The sequence below is a fragment of the Eriocheir sinensis genome, unplaced genomic scaffold (genome assembly GCF_024679095.1).
Source record: "Eriocheir sinensis breed Jianghai 21 unplaced genomic scaffold, ASM2467909v1 Scaffold848, whole genome shotgun sequence".
In the NCBI taxonomy this organism is placed as follows: Eukaryota; Metazoa; Arthropoda; class Malacostraca; order Decapoda; family Varunidae; genus Eriocheir; species Eriocheir sinensis.
In genome coordinates, this window is record NW_026112217.1 from 144,330 (window position 1) to 157,500 (window position 13,171).

General features: G+C 41.8%; 1 protein-coding gene across 50 annotated transcripts in view; it reads left to right on the forward strand.

Moving 5' to 3' along the window:
• The window catches only part of LOC126994676 (FK506-binding protein 5-like), a 39,145-nt gene that overhangs the window by 11,308 nt on the left and 14,666 nt on the right, over positions 1-13,171 (forward strand). For all 50 annotated transcript variants that reach the window (XR_007749428.1, XR_007749429.1, XR_007749430.1 and 47 more), the window contains exon 6: positions 13,113-13,171. This exon is cut by the window's right edge and continues 16 nt beyond it. Coding sequence is in view for 17 of the 50 variants with exons in the window: in XM_050853964.1 (XP_050709921.1) it covers positions 13,113-13,171 (59 nt within the window). In the remaining 33 variants the exon portion in view is untranslated. The remainder of the gene's footprint in view (positions 1-13,112) is intronic.

A 13,171-nucleotide genomic window follows, 5' to 3' on the forward strand; every position in this document is an offset into this window, starting at 1 on the left:
TTAAAAGGGGGTGGATGGAGGTGGAGTAGAAGTGGAGTTATAGTTGAAAAAGTGGAAGCATGTGGATAAAAATTATGTTCTGACTTGAATTTTTGAATGCAACTTATCTTTACTTTTTCCCGTCTCCTGCTAAAAGTATACAAGTTAGGAGCCTGTACCTTGAAGTGGTGGTGGGGGAGGGGTGTGGCTAGGTGTGGTTAAAAGGGGGTGGATGCAGGTGGAGTAGAAGTGGAGTTACGGTGGTTTAAGTTAGAGGTATTGCTGAAAAAAATGTGGTGTGGTTTTAACTTTTTTGAGTGATATATGTCTACTTATTTGCTTCTCCTGCTGAAAGTATACAAGTTAGGAGCCTGTACCTTGGTGTGGTGGTGGAAGAAGGGTGTGGCTAGGTGTGGTTAAAAGGGGGTGGATGCAGGTGGAGTAGAAGTGGAGTTACGGTGGTTTAAGTTAGAGGTAGTGCTGAAAAAAATGTGGTGTGGTTTTAACTTTTTTGAGTGATGTATGTCTACTTTTTCCCTTCTCCTGCTGAAAGTATACAAGTTAGGAGCCTGTACCTTGGTGTGGTGGTGGGGGAAGGGTGTGGCTAGGTGTGGATAAAAGGGGGTGGATGGGGATGGAGTAGGAGTGGAGTTATAGCTGAAAAAGTGGAAGAATGTGGAGAAAAATTTCGGTCTGACTTGAATTTTTGAATGCTACTTATCTTTACTTTTTTGTTTCTCTTGCTGAAAGTATACAAGTTAGGAGCCTGTACCTTGGTGTGGTGGTGGGGGAAGGGTGTGGCTAGGTGTGGTTAAAAGGGGGTGGATGCAGGTGGAGTAGGAGTGGAGTTACGGTGGATTAAAATTAGAGTTCGCAGTGAAAAAATGTGGTGTGGTTATAACTTTTTTGAGTGATATGTCTACTTGGTGTGGTGATGGGGGAAGGGTGTGGCTAGGTGTGGTTAAAAGGGGGTGGATGTAGGTGGAGTAGAAGTGGAGTTATAGTTGAAAAAGTGGAAGCAAGTGGAGAAAAACTATGGTCTGACTTGAATCTTTGAATGCTACTTATCTCTACTTTTTTGCTTCTCCTGCTAAAAGTTTACAAGTTAGGAGCCTGTACCTTGGTGTGGTGGTGGGGGAAGGGTGTGGCTAGGTGTGGTTAAACGGGGGTGGATGCAGGTGGAGTAGAAGTGGAGTTACGGTGGTTTAAGTTAGGGGTATTGCTGAAAAAAATGTGGTGTGGTTTTAACTTTTTTGAGTGATATATGTCTTTTTTTTCCCTTCTCCTGCTAAAAGTATACAAGTTAGGAGTCTGTACCTTGGTGTGGTGGTGGGGGAAGGGTGTGGCTAGGAGTGGTTAAAAGGAGGTGGATGGTGATGGAGTAGGAGTGGAGTTATAGCTGAAAAAGTGGAAGCGTGTGGAGAAAAATTATGGTCCAACTTGAATTTTTGAATGATACTTATCTCTACTTTTTTGCTTCTCCTGCTAAAAGTATACAAGTTAGGAGCCTGTGCCTTGGTGAGATGGTGGGAGAAGGATGTGGCTAGGTGTGGATAAAAGGGGGTGGATGCAGGTGGAGTAGAAGTGGAGTTACGGTGATTTAAGTAAGAGGTCTAGCTGAGAAAAATTTGGTGTGGTTATAACTTTTTTGAGTGATATATGTCTACTTTTTCCCTTCTCCTGCTAAAAGTATACAAGTTAGGAGCCTGTACCTTGGTGTGGTGGTGGGGGAAGGGTGTGGCTAGGTGTGGTTAAAAGGGGGTGGATGGGGGTGGAATAGGAGTGGAGTTATAGTGGATTAAGTTAGAGGTAGCGCTGAAAAAATTTGGTGTGATCCCGACTTTTATGGAGTGATATGTCTTTACTTTTTTGCTTCTCGTGTTGTAAGTATGTAAGTTAGGAGGCTGTACTTTTGTGTGGTGGTGGAGGAAGGGTGTGGCTGGGTGTGGTTAAAAGGGGGTGGATGGGGGTGGAATAGGAGTGGAGTTATAGTGGATTAAGTTAGAGGTAGCGCTGAAAAAATTTGGTGTGATCCCGACTTTTATGGAGTGATATGTCTTTACTTTTTTGCTTCTCTTGTTGTAAGTATGTAAGTTAGGAGGCTGTACTTTTGTGTGATTGTGGGAGAAGGGTGTGGCTAGGTGTGGTTAAAAGGGGGTGGATGGGGGTGGAATAGGAGTGGAGTTATAGTGGATTAAGTTAGAGGTAGCGCTGAAAAATTTGGTGTGATCCTGATTTTTATGGAGTGATATGTCTTTACTTTTTTGCTTCTCCTGTTGTAAGTATGTAAGTTAGGAGGCTGTACTTTTGTGTGGTGGTGGGGGAAGGGTGTGGCTAGGTGTGGTTAAAAGGGGGTGGATGGGGGTGGAATAGGAGTGGAGTTATAGTGGATTAAGTTAGAGGTAGCGCTGAAATAAATTTTGATGTGATTTTGATTTTTTATGGAGCGATATGTCCTTACTTTTTTCCTTCTCCTGCTACAAGTATCTGAGGGTGTTTGCCTGCTGGATAAGTGCAAGTAAAAGTGAGATAGCTCTAAAGTGAGACAGTTCTAATGCGAGATAGTGGGTGGGTTAGAGAGAGGAATGGTGTAGCTTTAATTTGATGCTTGGTAGGCAGGATTAGAGCTAGCTTTAATGTGAGAAAATGAGTGAGAAGGAGAGATTAACAACGAAATAATACAGTATTGGTGATGGATATGTGGCCAGAAAAAGTGAGATAGCTCTAAAGTGAGACAGTTCTCATGCGAGATAGTGGGTGGGTTAGAGAGAGGAATGGTGTAGCTTTAATTTGATGCATGGTAGGCTGGGTTAGAGCTAGCTTTAATGTGAGAAAATGAGTGAGAAGGAGAGAGTAACAATGAAATAATACAGTATTGGTGATGGATATGTGGCCAGAAAAAGTGAGATAGCTCTAAAGTAAGACAGTTCTCATGCAAGATAGTGGGTGGGTTAGAGAGAGGAATGGTGTAGCTTTAATTTGATGCATGGTAGGCTGGGTTAGAGCTAGCTTTAATGTGAGAAAGTGAGCGAGAAAGAGGGAGAAAAAAATTGAACAGAACAATCATTGACAGAAACTTGAGAGCAGCCTTGCTAGATTGTTGCTTAATTTCCTGGTGTTTTACTTGACCTACAAACACAAAACTCACACACAGCAAACATCAACCATTCACCCACACACACACCAAAACGCAGCCTTGTAGCCCCATCCAAACACCCACATGTCAGGACCCAGAAAACGAGGAAACAGAGGAGTGAGATATACAACTGTGTAAACACCTGACAGGACAAACACTAACAAAAAGGGTGACATATATGTAAGTGTAAACATCTCAAGTACAAAAGAGGGGAAACAACGAGGGTAAAGGAAAACAGATACCCAGAGAGGAAAGTAAGATATACAACTGTGTAAACATCTGACAGGACAAACACTAACAAAAAGGGTGACATATATATAAGTGTAAACATCTCAAGTACAAAAGAGGGGAAACAACGAGGGTAAAGGAAAACAGATACCCAGACTCAGATACAGAAAGCAGATGCCCAGTGGGCGTGGTCAGAAAGTGTGAACAACCATTGAAAAAGACTCTGACCTGTGACGTCAGTTGTGGCGACATGTTATGAGCCAATAATTTAACAGAAAAATCACTGTGGGAGTGTCTTAAGACTGACTCACGAATAGCAGGAGAAGTAAAACAATACAACATAATGAGCGAGCAGATGGGTGTGACAGGAAGTATTGGCCATTGGTTATGTAGAAAATTAAGGGCGTGTCAAGGATGTAAGTCCGCCTAAAGCAAAGAAAAATGTGGCCTAGAAATCAGTGATATAGGTAGATCGAGCTTGGTTCTCGCCTCAAGCAGACCTGCTACTCACTCAGCCGAGAATGGCTGTTGTGATCTTAATCGTGAGTAGAAATTCGAGAATCTAAGGAAACCGACTGTATTGTCCTGGAGATTATATTGTGAGGAAATGTGTAGTAGGAATGTGAGTGGTACAGGATAGTGATTATTTGTTTGCGATGTTAAGCAGAAATGGAAACCACAGCGTGTGGTATAATTGGGTGTTTCCATGAATTGTAGTAGATTATACTATAGGAATATGTTATTAGAATTTTGTGAAGAGAGTACATAATGATTGTGATGTAAGCAGAGAGATACAAACCACTGCTTGTGGAACGACGAGTGTTATTATTATTGGCAACAACTGAGCACATATTGTAGTATTATGTTTAAGACATGTCGTTTGTCATATGTTGTATCCATTGCTGAATATGCCAGAGTGTTATGATCGTCTGAGCATAGAATATTGCGTAAGGCAATTATTTTCATTTAATCTTAAATAAATGTAAATTATATTTTCCCTTGTCTATCCCCGAACACTAGTCTCCAATAACAACTTAAGCCGGATCACGCTACCATGGATACGAGACGGTGAGATCATTTATTGAGTAATTAATGAGTGATAAAAGAGTTGATTTAATACAAGAAAAGAAGGGTCTAAAACTGGCGGCAGCGGTATAGGGATAGACAGAAGGGTGTGTTTATCAGTGTCTTTCCTTAAATTAACTACGTTTGATGAGAAAAGGGCTCCTACTTTCACCAAGTTTAGTTCGTTTTAGCAGCGGTAGTGACAGCGATGATATAAGTATTTGTTCTTCCGGAGAGTTAGACTCAGAATCAGACAACATGCCGGACGAAATTCAGGTCGGAAACGGTGTACCGGATCCTGAGCAGAGCACTAGTGAAGTCAGTGGCCAAGACAAGTCTACTACAGTAGATAAAACAGATCTAGCCTCTATCATTTCCCTTAATTCGAGGAACAACTATGGCAAAGTCAAAGGATTAAAATATTATATGGGAGGTCGGAGCAAGGACCCAGACAACCCTACATTTTCCTGTACTACTAGTGTAAGGCAGTGGATTAAAGATATAGATTCACGGACTGCTGATAACTGGACAGATCAAGGAAGGATACAGTTAGCAAAGCAACACTCATTAGGCCCTGTCTTTCAATTGATTTCCACTACAGTTGAGACGGACGGTTATGACTGGAACAAGGTTAAGCAGCAACTGTTAGAAGTATTTCCTGATGATAAAACTTATTATGAGAGGAAAGAAGACCTGGCCACAGCAAGGCGTAAATCTGGGGAAACAATACCTGAATTTTGGGTAAGGCTACATGAGGCAACCTGTTCACTTCAAAAATTGAGGCCAGAAAATAAAATGTCATTACAGGAAGACAAAATAACTGCTTTTTTGACGGCCCTTCCAAAACCCTTTAGATCATATTTAACTGATGATGACATGAAAGATCCTTCAGCAGTGTACAAAAAGGCCCTAAACTTCGTGAAAAATCATCCACAGCTGAAACTAACATGCAGTGATCTCATGAAAGAGACTCGTCAGCCCGTAGCGATGGTGACTGGCCACAAATCTCAGCACTCTAGGCAAGCTAGGAAGGAGGAGCAAAGACGCCCCCAAAATAATTCTGTAGTATGCTTTCGTTGTGAAAAGGTAGGACATGTAGCTAAGTCTTGCTGGGTAGAAATTTGCAGAAACTGTGGCATGACTGGGCATTCTACTGCCCATTGCTGGCATTTTTCGAGAGGAAGAGGAGGACAGGGCAGGTACCCACCTCGGGGTAACTCCTACAAACAAAAAAAAAGCCAACTTTCGGTAGAAATAACAGAAAATGAACGGAGAACGAACAAGGGAGTAACCACATCACTAACAAGCAATGAAAAGAAGGCTATAATCAACATAACTCAGAGTAATCTTGGTAGCCAGATCGCACTAAACTTGCAGGTACAAAAACATGATAAAACATATGCAAAGGTGGCCGCTCTCCTAGATACGGGAGCGTGTGAGTCTTATAACTGATGAATTTATTCAAGAGTTAGGGCTCGCAGTAAATGAAAGTGAAGCGAAACCCGTAAATATTGTCTCGGTGCAAGGACACCATATTGAAAATGAAGGTAGGAGACAGGTTAACCTTAAATTTGGAAGGAGAAATAGCGTACAAGATCTAATAATAACACGCAATGTAGATTTACCGACTCCTATTTTGTTGGGTACTGATTTCATGTTGCAACACGAAATTACTCTAAAACGTGGCAACCACATGAAGAACAAGGAAACGAGGTTGGAAACTGATGATAGAAGGAAACTATACCTATACAACCCATTGAGCCCGGAGAAATATCTCTGATATCTAGAGGTGAGGGACCTCAGTTGAATGAAGATGAAAATGAAGAAAGCTTCACTGAAAATAAGGCCGAACGTTGCCGAGCAGCTGAACCTTTGCAACTGCATGCATCTGTTGCAGGTTACATAACGCTAGTGACGCAACTACAGGCAACTGAAGCTTTATTTGAGCCTTGTGTTAGTACTCCTCAGGCTAGAGTCTTGTGCTCAGGGATAGTTAAGTTGACCCCTTCACCTGACAATCAAAGATCTTATGTCACTGTGCCATATTTGAATGTTGAAAGTGAGAGCATAGAGATAGATGATAGTACAACGTTAGGATTTGTGAAGCCTGTCACTCATGAGCAATACGCTGATCTGCCACAAGTATCTAGTGTACAGACCGCTGACACAGTTAAGACAGACTCGAAGCCCGCAGAGCTTGAAGCAAGGAAGAAAAGCCTCTATCAAATTGTTGACGCTAAATTCCCAGACGAAGAGAGAGAAAATCAGGTCTTAAAGTCCTTAATAAATAAATATATAACAGTGTTTTCCACAGAACAAGAACCATTAACAGTAACACCCTATTTTCTAAGCACCATCAAGCAAAACACTGATGAAGTAGTGTACAGGCGTCCCTATAACATTCCTATCAGTTTTCATGACAGAGTAAGTGAACAGCTTATATCGCTCCAGCAACAGGGTGTGATTCGCCCTTCGCGATCACCCTATAATGCCCCACTTATCCCAGTGCCAAAAAAAGATGGAGGACTACGACTTTGTCTGGACTTCCGGGCACTTAATAAGACACTACGGGACGACCGGTACCCACTCCCTAATATAACTACCATACTCAATCAATTGGGAGAAAGTAAACTTTTTTCATGCCTAGACTTGAAACAGGGTTACCATCAAATTCCCCAAGATGAAATCAGCAGAGAAAAGACGGCATTTTCTTCTCCAGCAGGACATTGGGAATTTACTTCCCTCCCCTTTGGCCTTAAAACAGCCCCGTCCTGCTTCCAGAAAATAATAAACACTGTCCTTACAGGACTATTAGGTAACAAGGCTCAGGTATACCTTGATGACATAATTATCCTAGGCGATACATTTTCTAATCACGCAGATAACTTAGAACAAATTCTGGATCGCTTAAAAGAAGCCAAACTGACTATTAAGATGGAGAAGTGTAACTTTTTTAAGGACAAAGTAGATTACCTGGGCCATGTCATCAGCTCAGAGGGAATAAGACCTCAATCTAGCAAGCTGGAGGCCATACAAAACATCCCGGCCCCCCAAACTGTTCATGATTTACAGTCATTTCTTGGATTGACTAATTATTATCGCAAATTTATTGCAAATTATTCACAAATCATTGCTCCTCTTCTAAAGATTAACAAGGGAAAGAAAGGTACACTCAAGAAAAAGATAAACTCCACTCATATGGACAGATGAAGCAAAAATTGCGTTCTCAACCCTTAAGGATAGAATGCTTGACACAGTCACTCTAAAATTCCCTGACTTTAACAAACCTTTCGTGCTCACTACTGACGCGTCCAGCTACAGTATTGGTGGAGTATTGCAACAACAGGATAATGATAATAAACTAAGACCTATATCCTTTTTTAGTAGAAAATTGAACACAGCAGAACAGCGGTACAGTACAGTTGAAAGAGAGGCTTTAGCGGTAATATATGGGTTGCAAATGAACCGCCCATTAATACTGGGCTACCCTATTGAGATCCACACGGATCACAGACCTTTAGTATGGTTGTTACAGGTAGCTAGTCCCAACGGCAGGATAGCTAGATGGCAGACTCTCATGAGTGAGTATGATTTCACAATCAATCATTTGCCTGGCAAGGAAAATATAGTAGCAGATTTTTTATCAAGGATGAAGGCTCAACAGGACACTGAGATTGAATTAGAAGACCCGCGCGATAATATTTGTGGATGGGGAACAACCAAAACCGTGGAACACGTGGATAATGAGAGGCAAGGTATTGCACTAGTGCAGAAAAAGAAAAAGGCGCCAAATGATATGGAATCAAAATGTATGAAATGTATGGACATGAATTGTGAGTGTATTGGCCACACACTTGACTGGAGTATTGAAGAGATTATTGAGCTGCAAGATGAGCAGCCAGCATATAGAATGATAAAAGAATGATAAAAGAAGGGTGCCCCATGAATGAGATTGAGCAGAGACTCAGAGATAAAAGGTATAATGTGAAGATGCCCCTGTCAGAATTGCAGGTGGAACACGATGTGTTATATCGTGTTATAATGAATCCGTACGGAGAAGCCACTAAGGTGGTGGTTTTACCCCCCAAGTATTTCCAGAAAGCGATAACTCTGGCTCATTCGTCGCCAACTGCAGGGCACGGAGGAACCAAAGTTACGTTATCTCGGTGTAGAAAGTTCGCTTTCTGGCCTGGAATGAAACGGGATGTAGAAGAGTATGTAAGGAAGTGCGTCACGTGTAGTCGTTTCAAGCGGTTGGGAACTTCCACCCTGCTCCTTTGCGGCATTATCCGGACGTCACCGCTCCTTTTGAGAGACTACACAGGGACCTTGTGTGTCCCATGTGTGTATCGGACAATGTGTTTTGATACGTAATGACCATAATTGATGTTTTACAAGGTATTTGATTACAGTACCCTTACGGAGTAAGGAAGCCCGCTAAGCAAGGGCGTTGTACGTGAATGTGGTTTGTGTACACGGTGTTCCTCAGACAGTTGTTACAGATCAAGGTTCAGAGTTTGTTAATTCCGTGATGCAGATAACTTGAACTCCTCATGCGACACGCGAAAATAACGCTTACCATCCAAGTGCAAATGGAATAGTAGAGCGCAAATTATACCATTGTTAACATTTTGAGGACAATGGTTCTAGGAAATGTGTCCATTTGGGATATAATGTTACCTGCAGCCACCCTGGCATATAATACTGCGTATCATAGCACCATAAAGGAGTCCCCTTTTTATCTCATGTACTTACGGGATCCTCGTATGCCCTACACTATGTTAGAAAAACTCAGCAACCCTGGTATGATATTGACTCCTATAAGGAAGAAATGGCTGCAGTTGCAAAGAAAGTTTATGATAGATGCCAGGTTTACATTGAAGAAGGTAGAGAAGAAATGGAAAAGTACTACAAACCTACGAAACTCAAAACTATCAGCGTTGGCGACAGAGTGTTCCTCAAACATATACCAAAAGAAAAGAAAATAAGAAGTTGCAACCTATTTTTGATGGACCCTACAGGGTAATAAACAAGATCAGTGATGTAGTGGTAAAAATTAGGAACCTCAGGACTAGTAAGGTTTCAACAGTCCACACAGATAGAGTGAAAGTCCTTCATGAAGACTGCATCGATGTGCAGCAATGTCCAACGGTTAGGCGAGCATACCCTTTAAATCCAGAGACAGACACTGATCTATTCTTTGCATTGCTCAACCTGAAATCCCTGAAAAAATTCTACCAAAGAATTGATAACTCGTAAAGGAGAATTAACTACTACTTTTGAAACTGAAACTAATGTTCGTTCTCCAGCAGCCCAAACAGCTGAGGCACAGGCTACAATGCCCAATACGACCACCTCCCAGGTTACTCCCAAATTTTCAGAGCCACCCCAGCATAGGTATAACCTTCGCTCTTCCTCAACGGTACAGGACTTGCCTAATGTTATGTCAAAGCCAATAGAATATGGGAAAGAATAGTGGCTCACGAAAAAAGATACACTATTTAACCGCTAATATAACGTAATTATCCGCAGATTTCTTTGGCTTCATCGGTGCACTGCTCGATCCCAACACAAGAATCACCGATACGTGCTGGCTTGAGCTTCACACCGACATACCGTCTAGTCCTCACAGGCAGAGACTATGTAGTACCTTTTATCCTCAAAGAAGAAGATGTTTTAGCTCCATTATATAAGGCACGGAATTTGACTGCTTCTTTAGCTTGGAATGTTGTTCAAATATCACCTGAGTATCCAATTATAAAATCATTAAAGCACACACTTTTTAATTTTGAAAATGAATTCAGTTCATTGTTATTTAATCTTAAAAGATTCCTCCGCTATGTAATGACTACTGATCCGAACAAACTACATGTTTCAATGAATTATAGACCGAAGCGGGGAATGATTAATTTTCTAGGATCCTTATCTAATATCTTATTTGGTACCGCGACCCAGGCTCAGGTTGATGCTATTCATGGAAAAATTGGAGAACTAGAGTCAATGACTGAACAAGAACGTATCATGTTGAACGTTCATTCGACTGCATTAAATGTCACGTTACGAAATATGCATACCATGCAGTCTGCTCTGAATAGACTATCTTCTGCTGTAAACATATCGAACCAGGTTGTCCGTCACATGTCTATGCAGACCTTGGCATTAGAGAGTGAGGAAAAACTCCTCCGAGCATTGCTAGATTTAGAGTTAGCATTAGGACACCTAAGTACGGGTATTTTAGATTTAAAGTTGGGTCTGCAGGCTCTCCTGCAAACATATATAACTCCAACCATTATGTCAGACGAACAACTGTTAAGTACATTAAAGGAAGCCTCAGTTCGGCCTCCAGGTCTTTTGTTCCCTGCAGTTCCTGATTTTTTAGCTTTATATAGGGATATGATAACTGTGTTCTCCAGGACAACGGCTTTGCACGATTCTCGTAATTTCTATTTCACCATACCTTTGCGAGGAGATCCGCCTGACACCTTTGATGTCTTTCGAATCGACTCCCTTCCATTTTCTGTACAGAATAACACTTACTTTCTTATGTATAGTGTTAAATCAAGATATATTGCCTTCAGTGAGAATAGGAAAATATATTTTCTACTTTCTGGTATAGAACACTGTAACAAAAATCACCATATGTTAGTTTGTCCTCCCAAAGGCCCAGTGTATGAGGCAAGTCACGCAGCCTCTTGTGAATCGGCTGCCTTCTTGAATCATAAGTCAGTGATCAACCTCTGCCACAAAATAGTCTTACAAACATTTCCCCCGATGTTTATAAAAGGTCCTGGATACTGGACCTATTCACTTGCCTCCCCCATCACTCTGACACTCACATGCCCTACCAATCCTGTAAACAAACATACTGTCAGCCTCAAAGGTAGTGGGATATTGACGCTTCGGCAAGTTTTCATAGCCCACAGCCCATCCCTGACACTTCCTGGACAAGAGGCGGTTGTGGAGGGGCCCCCATCAAGGTCTCTCTCGCCCCTCTCCCTCTCCACCTCCCTCCTCTCCCAAAAGTTCTTACAGGCCATCTTAACTGGTCCGTTTTGCCTGACCTTCCATCTCTTCGCAGTGCTGAGTCCATCCCCCTACAGGAGCTAACAGCTGACTTGCAGCCCCTACATCCTGTGGTCAAGCCGAATCAGCCCTTTCAACACGAAATCCATTGGTGGATTGTCTTCGCCATTGTCGTGATCCTGGTTCTTCTGCTGGTAACGTCTGCCGTGGGGTATTCCTATGTCCTACGCACGACGCCGCCTAATTCCAGACTCAAACCAACTGCAGACATTGCAAGGCGTATCTTCTCCACCAACACCTGTGAGATCTCAGGGGCGAGATCTTCCGGAAGGGGAAGTATGTCAGGACCCAGAAAACGAGGAAACAGAGGAGTGAGATATACAACTGTGTAAACACCTGACAGGACAAACACTAACAAAAAGGGTGACATATATGTAAGTGTAAACATCTCAAGTACAAAAGAGGGGAAACAACGAGGGTAAAGGAAAACAGATACCCAGAGAGGAAAGTAAGATATACAACTGTGTAAACACCTGACAGGACAAACACTAACAAAAAAAAGTGACATATATAACAGTGTAAGCATCTCAAGTACAAAAGAGGGGAAACAACGAGGGTAAAGGAAAACAGATACCCAGACTCAGATACAGAAAGCAGATGCCCAGTGGGCGTGGTCAGAAAGTGTGAACAACCATTGAAAAAGACTCTGACCTGTGACGTCAGTTGTGGCGACATGTTATGAGCCAATAATTTAACAGAAAAATCACTGTGGGAGTGTCTTAAGACTGACTCACGAATAGCAGGAGAAGTAAAACAATACAACATAATGAGCGAGCAGATGGGTGTGACAGGAAGTATTGGCCATTGGTTATGTAGAAAATTAAGGGCGTGTCAAGGATGTAAGTCCGCCTAAAGCAAAGAAAAATGTGGCCTAGAAATCAGTGATATAGGTAGATCGAGCTTGGTTCTCGCCTCAAGCAGACCTGCTACTCACTCAGCCGAGAATGGCTGTTGTGATCTTAATCGTGAGTAGAAATTCGAGAATCTAAGGGAAACCGACTGTATTGTCCTGGAGATTATATTGTGAGGAAATGTGTAGTAGGAATGTGAGTGGTACAGGATAGTGATTATTTGTTTGCGATGTTAAGCAGAAATGGAAACCACAGCGTGTGGTATAATTGGGTGTTTCCATGAATTGTAGTAGATTATACTATAGGAATATGTTATTAGAATTTTGTGAAGAGAGTACATAATGATTGTGATGTAAGCAGAGATACAAACCACTGCTTGTGGAACGACGAGTGTTATTATTATTGGCAACAACTGAGCACATATTGTAGTATTATGTTTAAGACATGTCGTTTGTCATATGTTGTATCCATTGCTGAATATGCCAGAGTGTTATGATCGTCTGAGCATAGAATATTGCGTAAGGCAATTATTTTCATTTAATCTTAAATAAATGTAAATTATATTTTCCCTTGTCTATCCCCGAACACTAGTCTCCAATAACAACTTAAGCCGGATCACGCTACCATGGATACGAGACGGTGAGATCATTTATTGAGTAATTAATGAGTGATAAAAGAGTTGATTTAATACAAGAAAAGAAGGGTCTAAAACACAAACACCACAAACGTAACAACATTTTAAATCCTCCTCCTCTCTCTCTCTCTCTCAGGTTCAGAGTGAGGGCAGTTCTTACCTCAATGACCTCTCTCAAGTGTCTGCTACGATGGT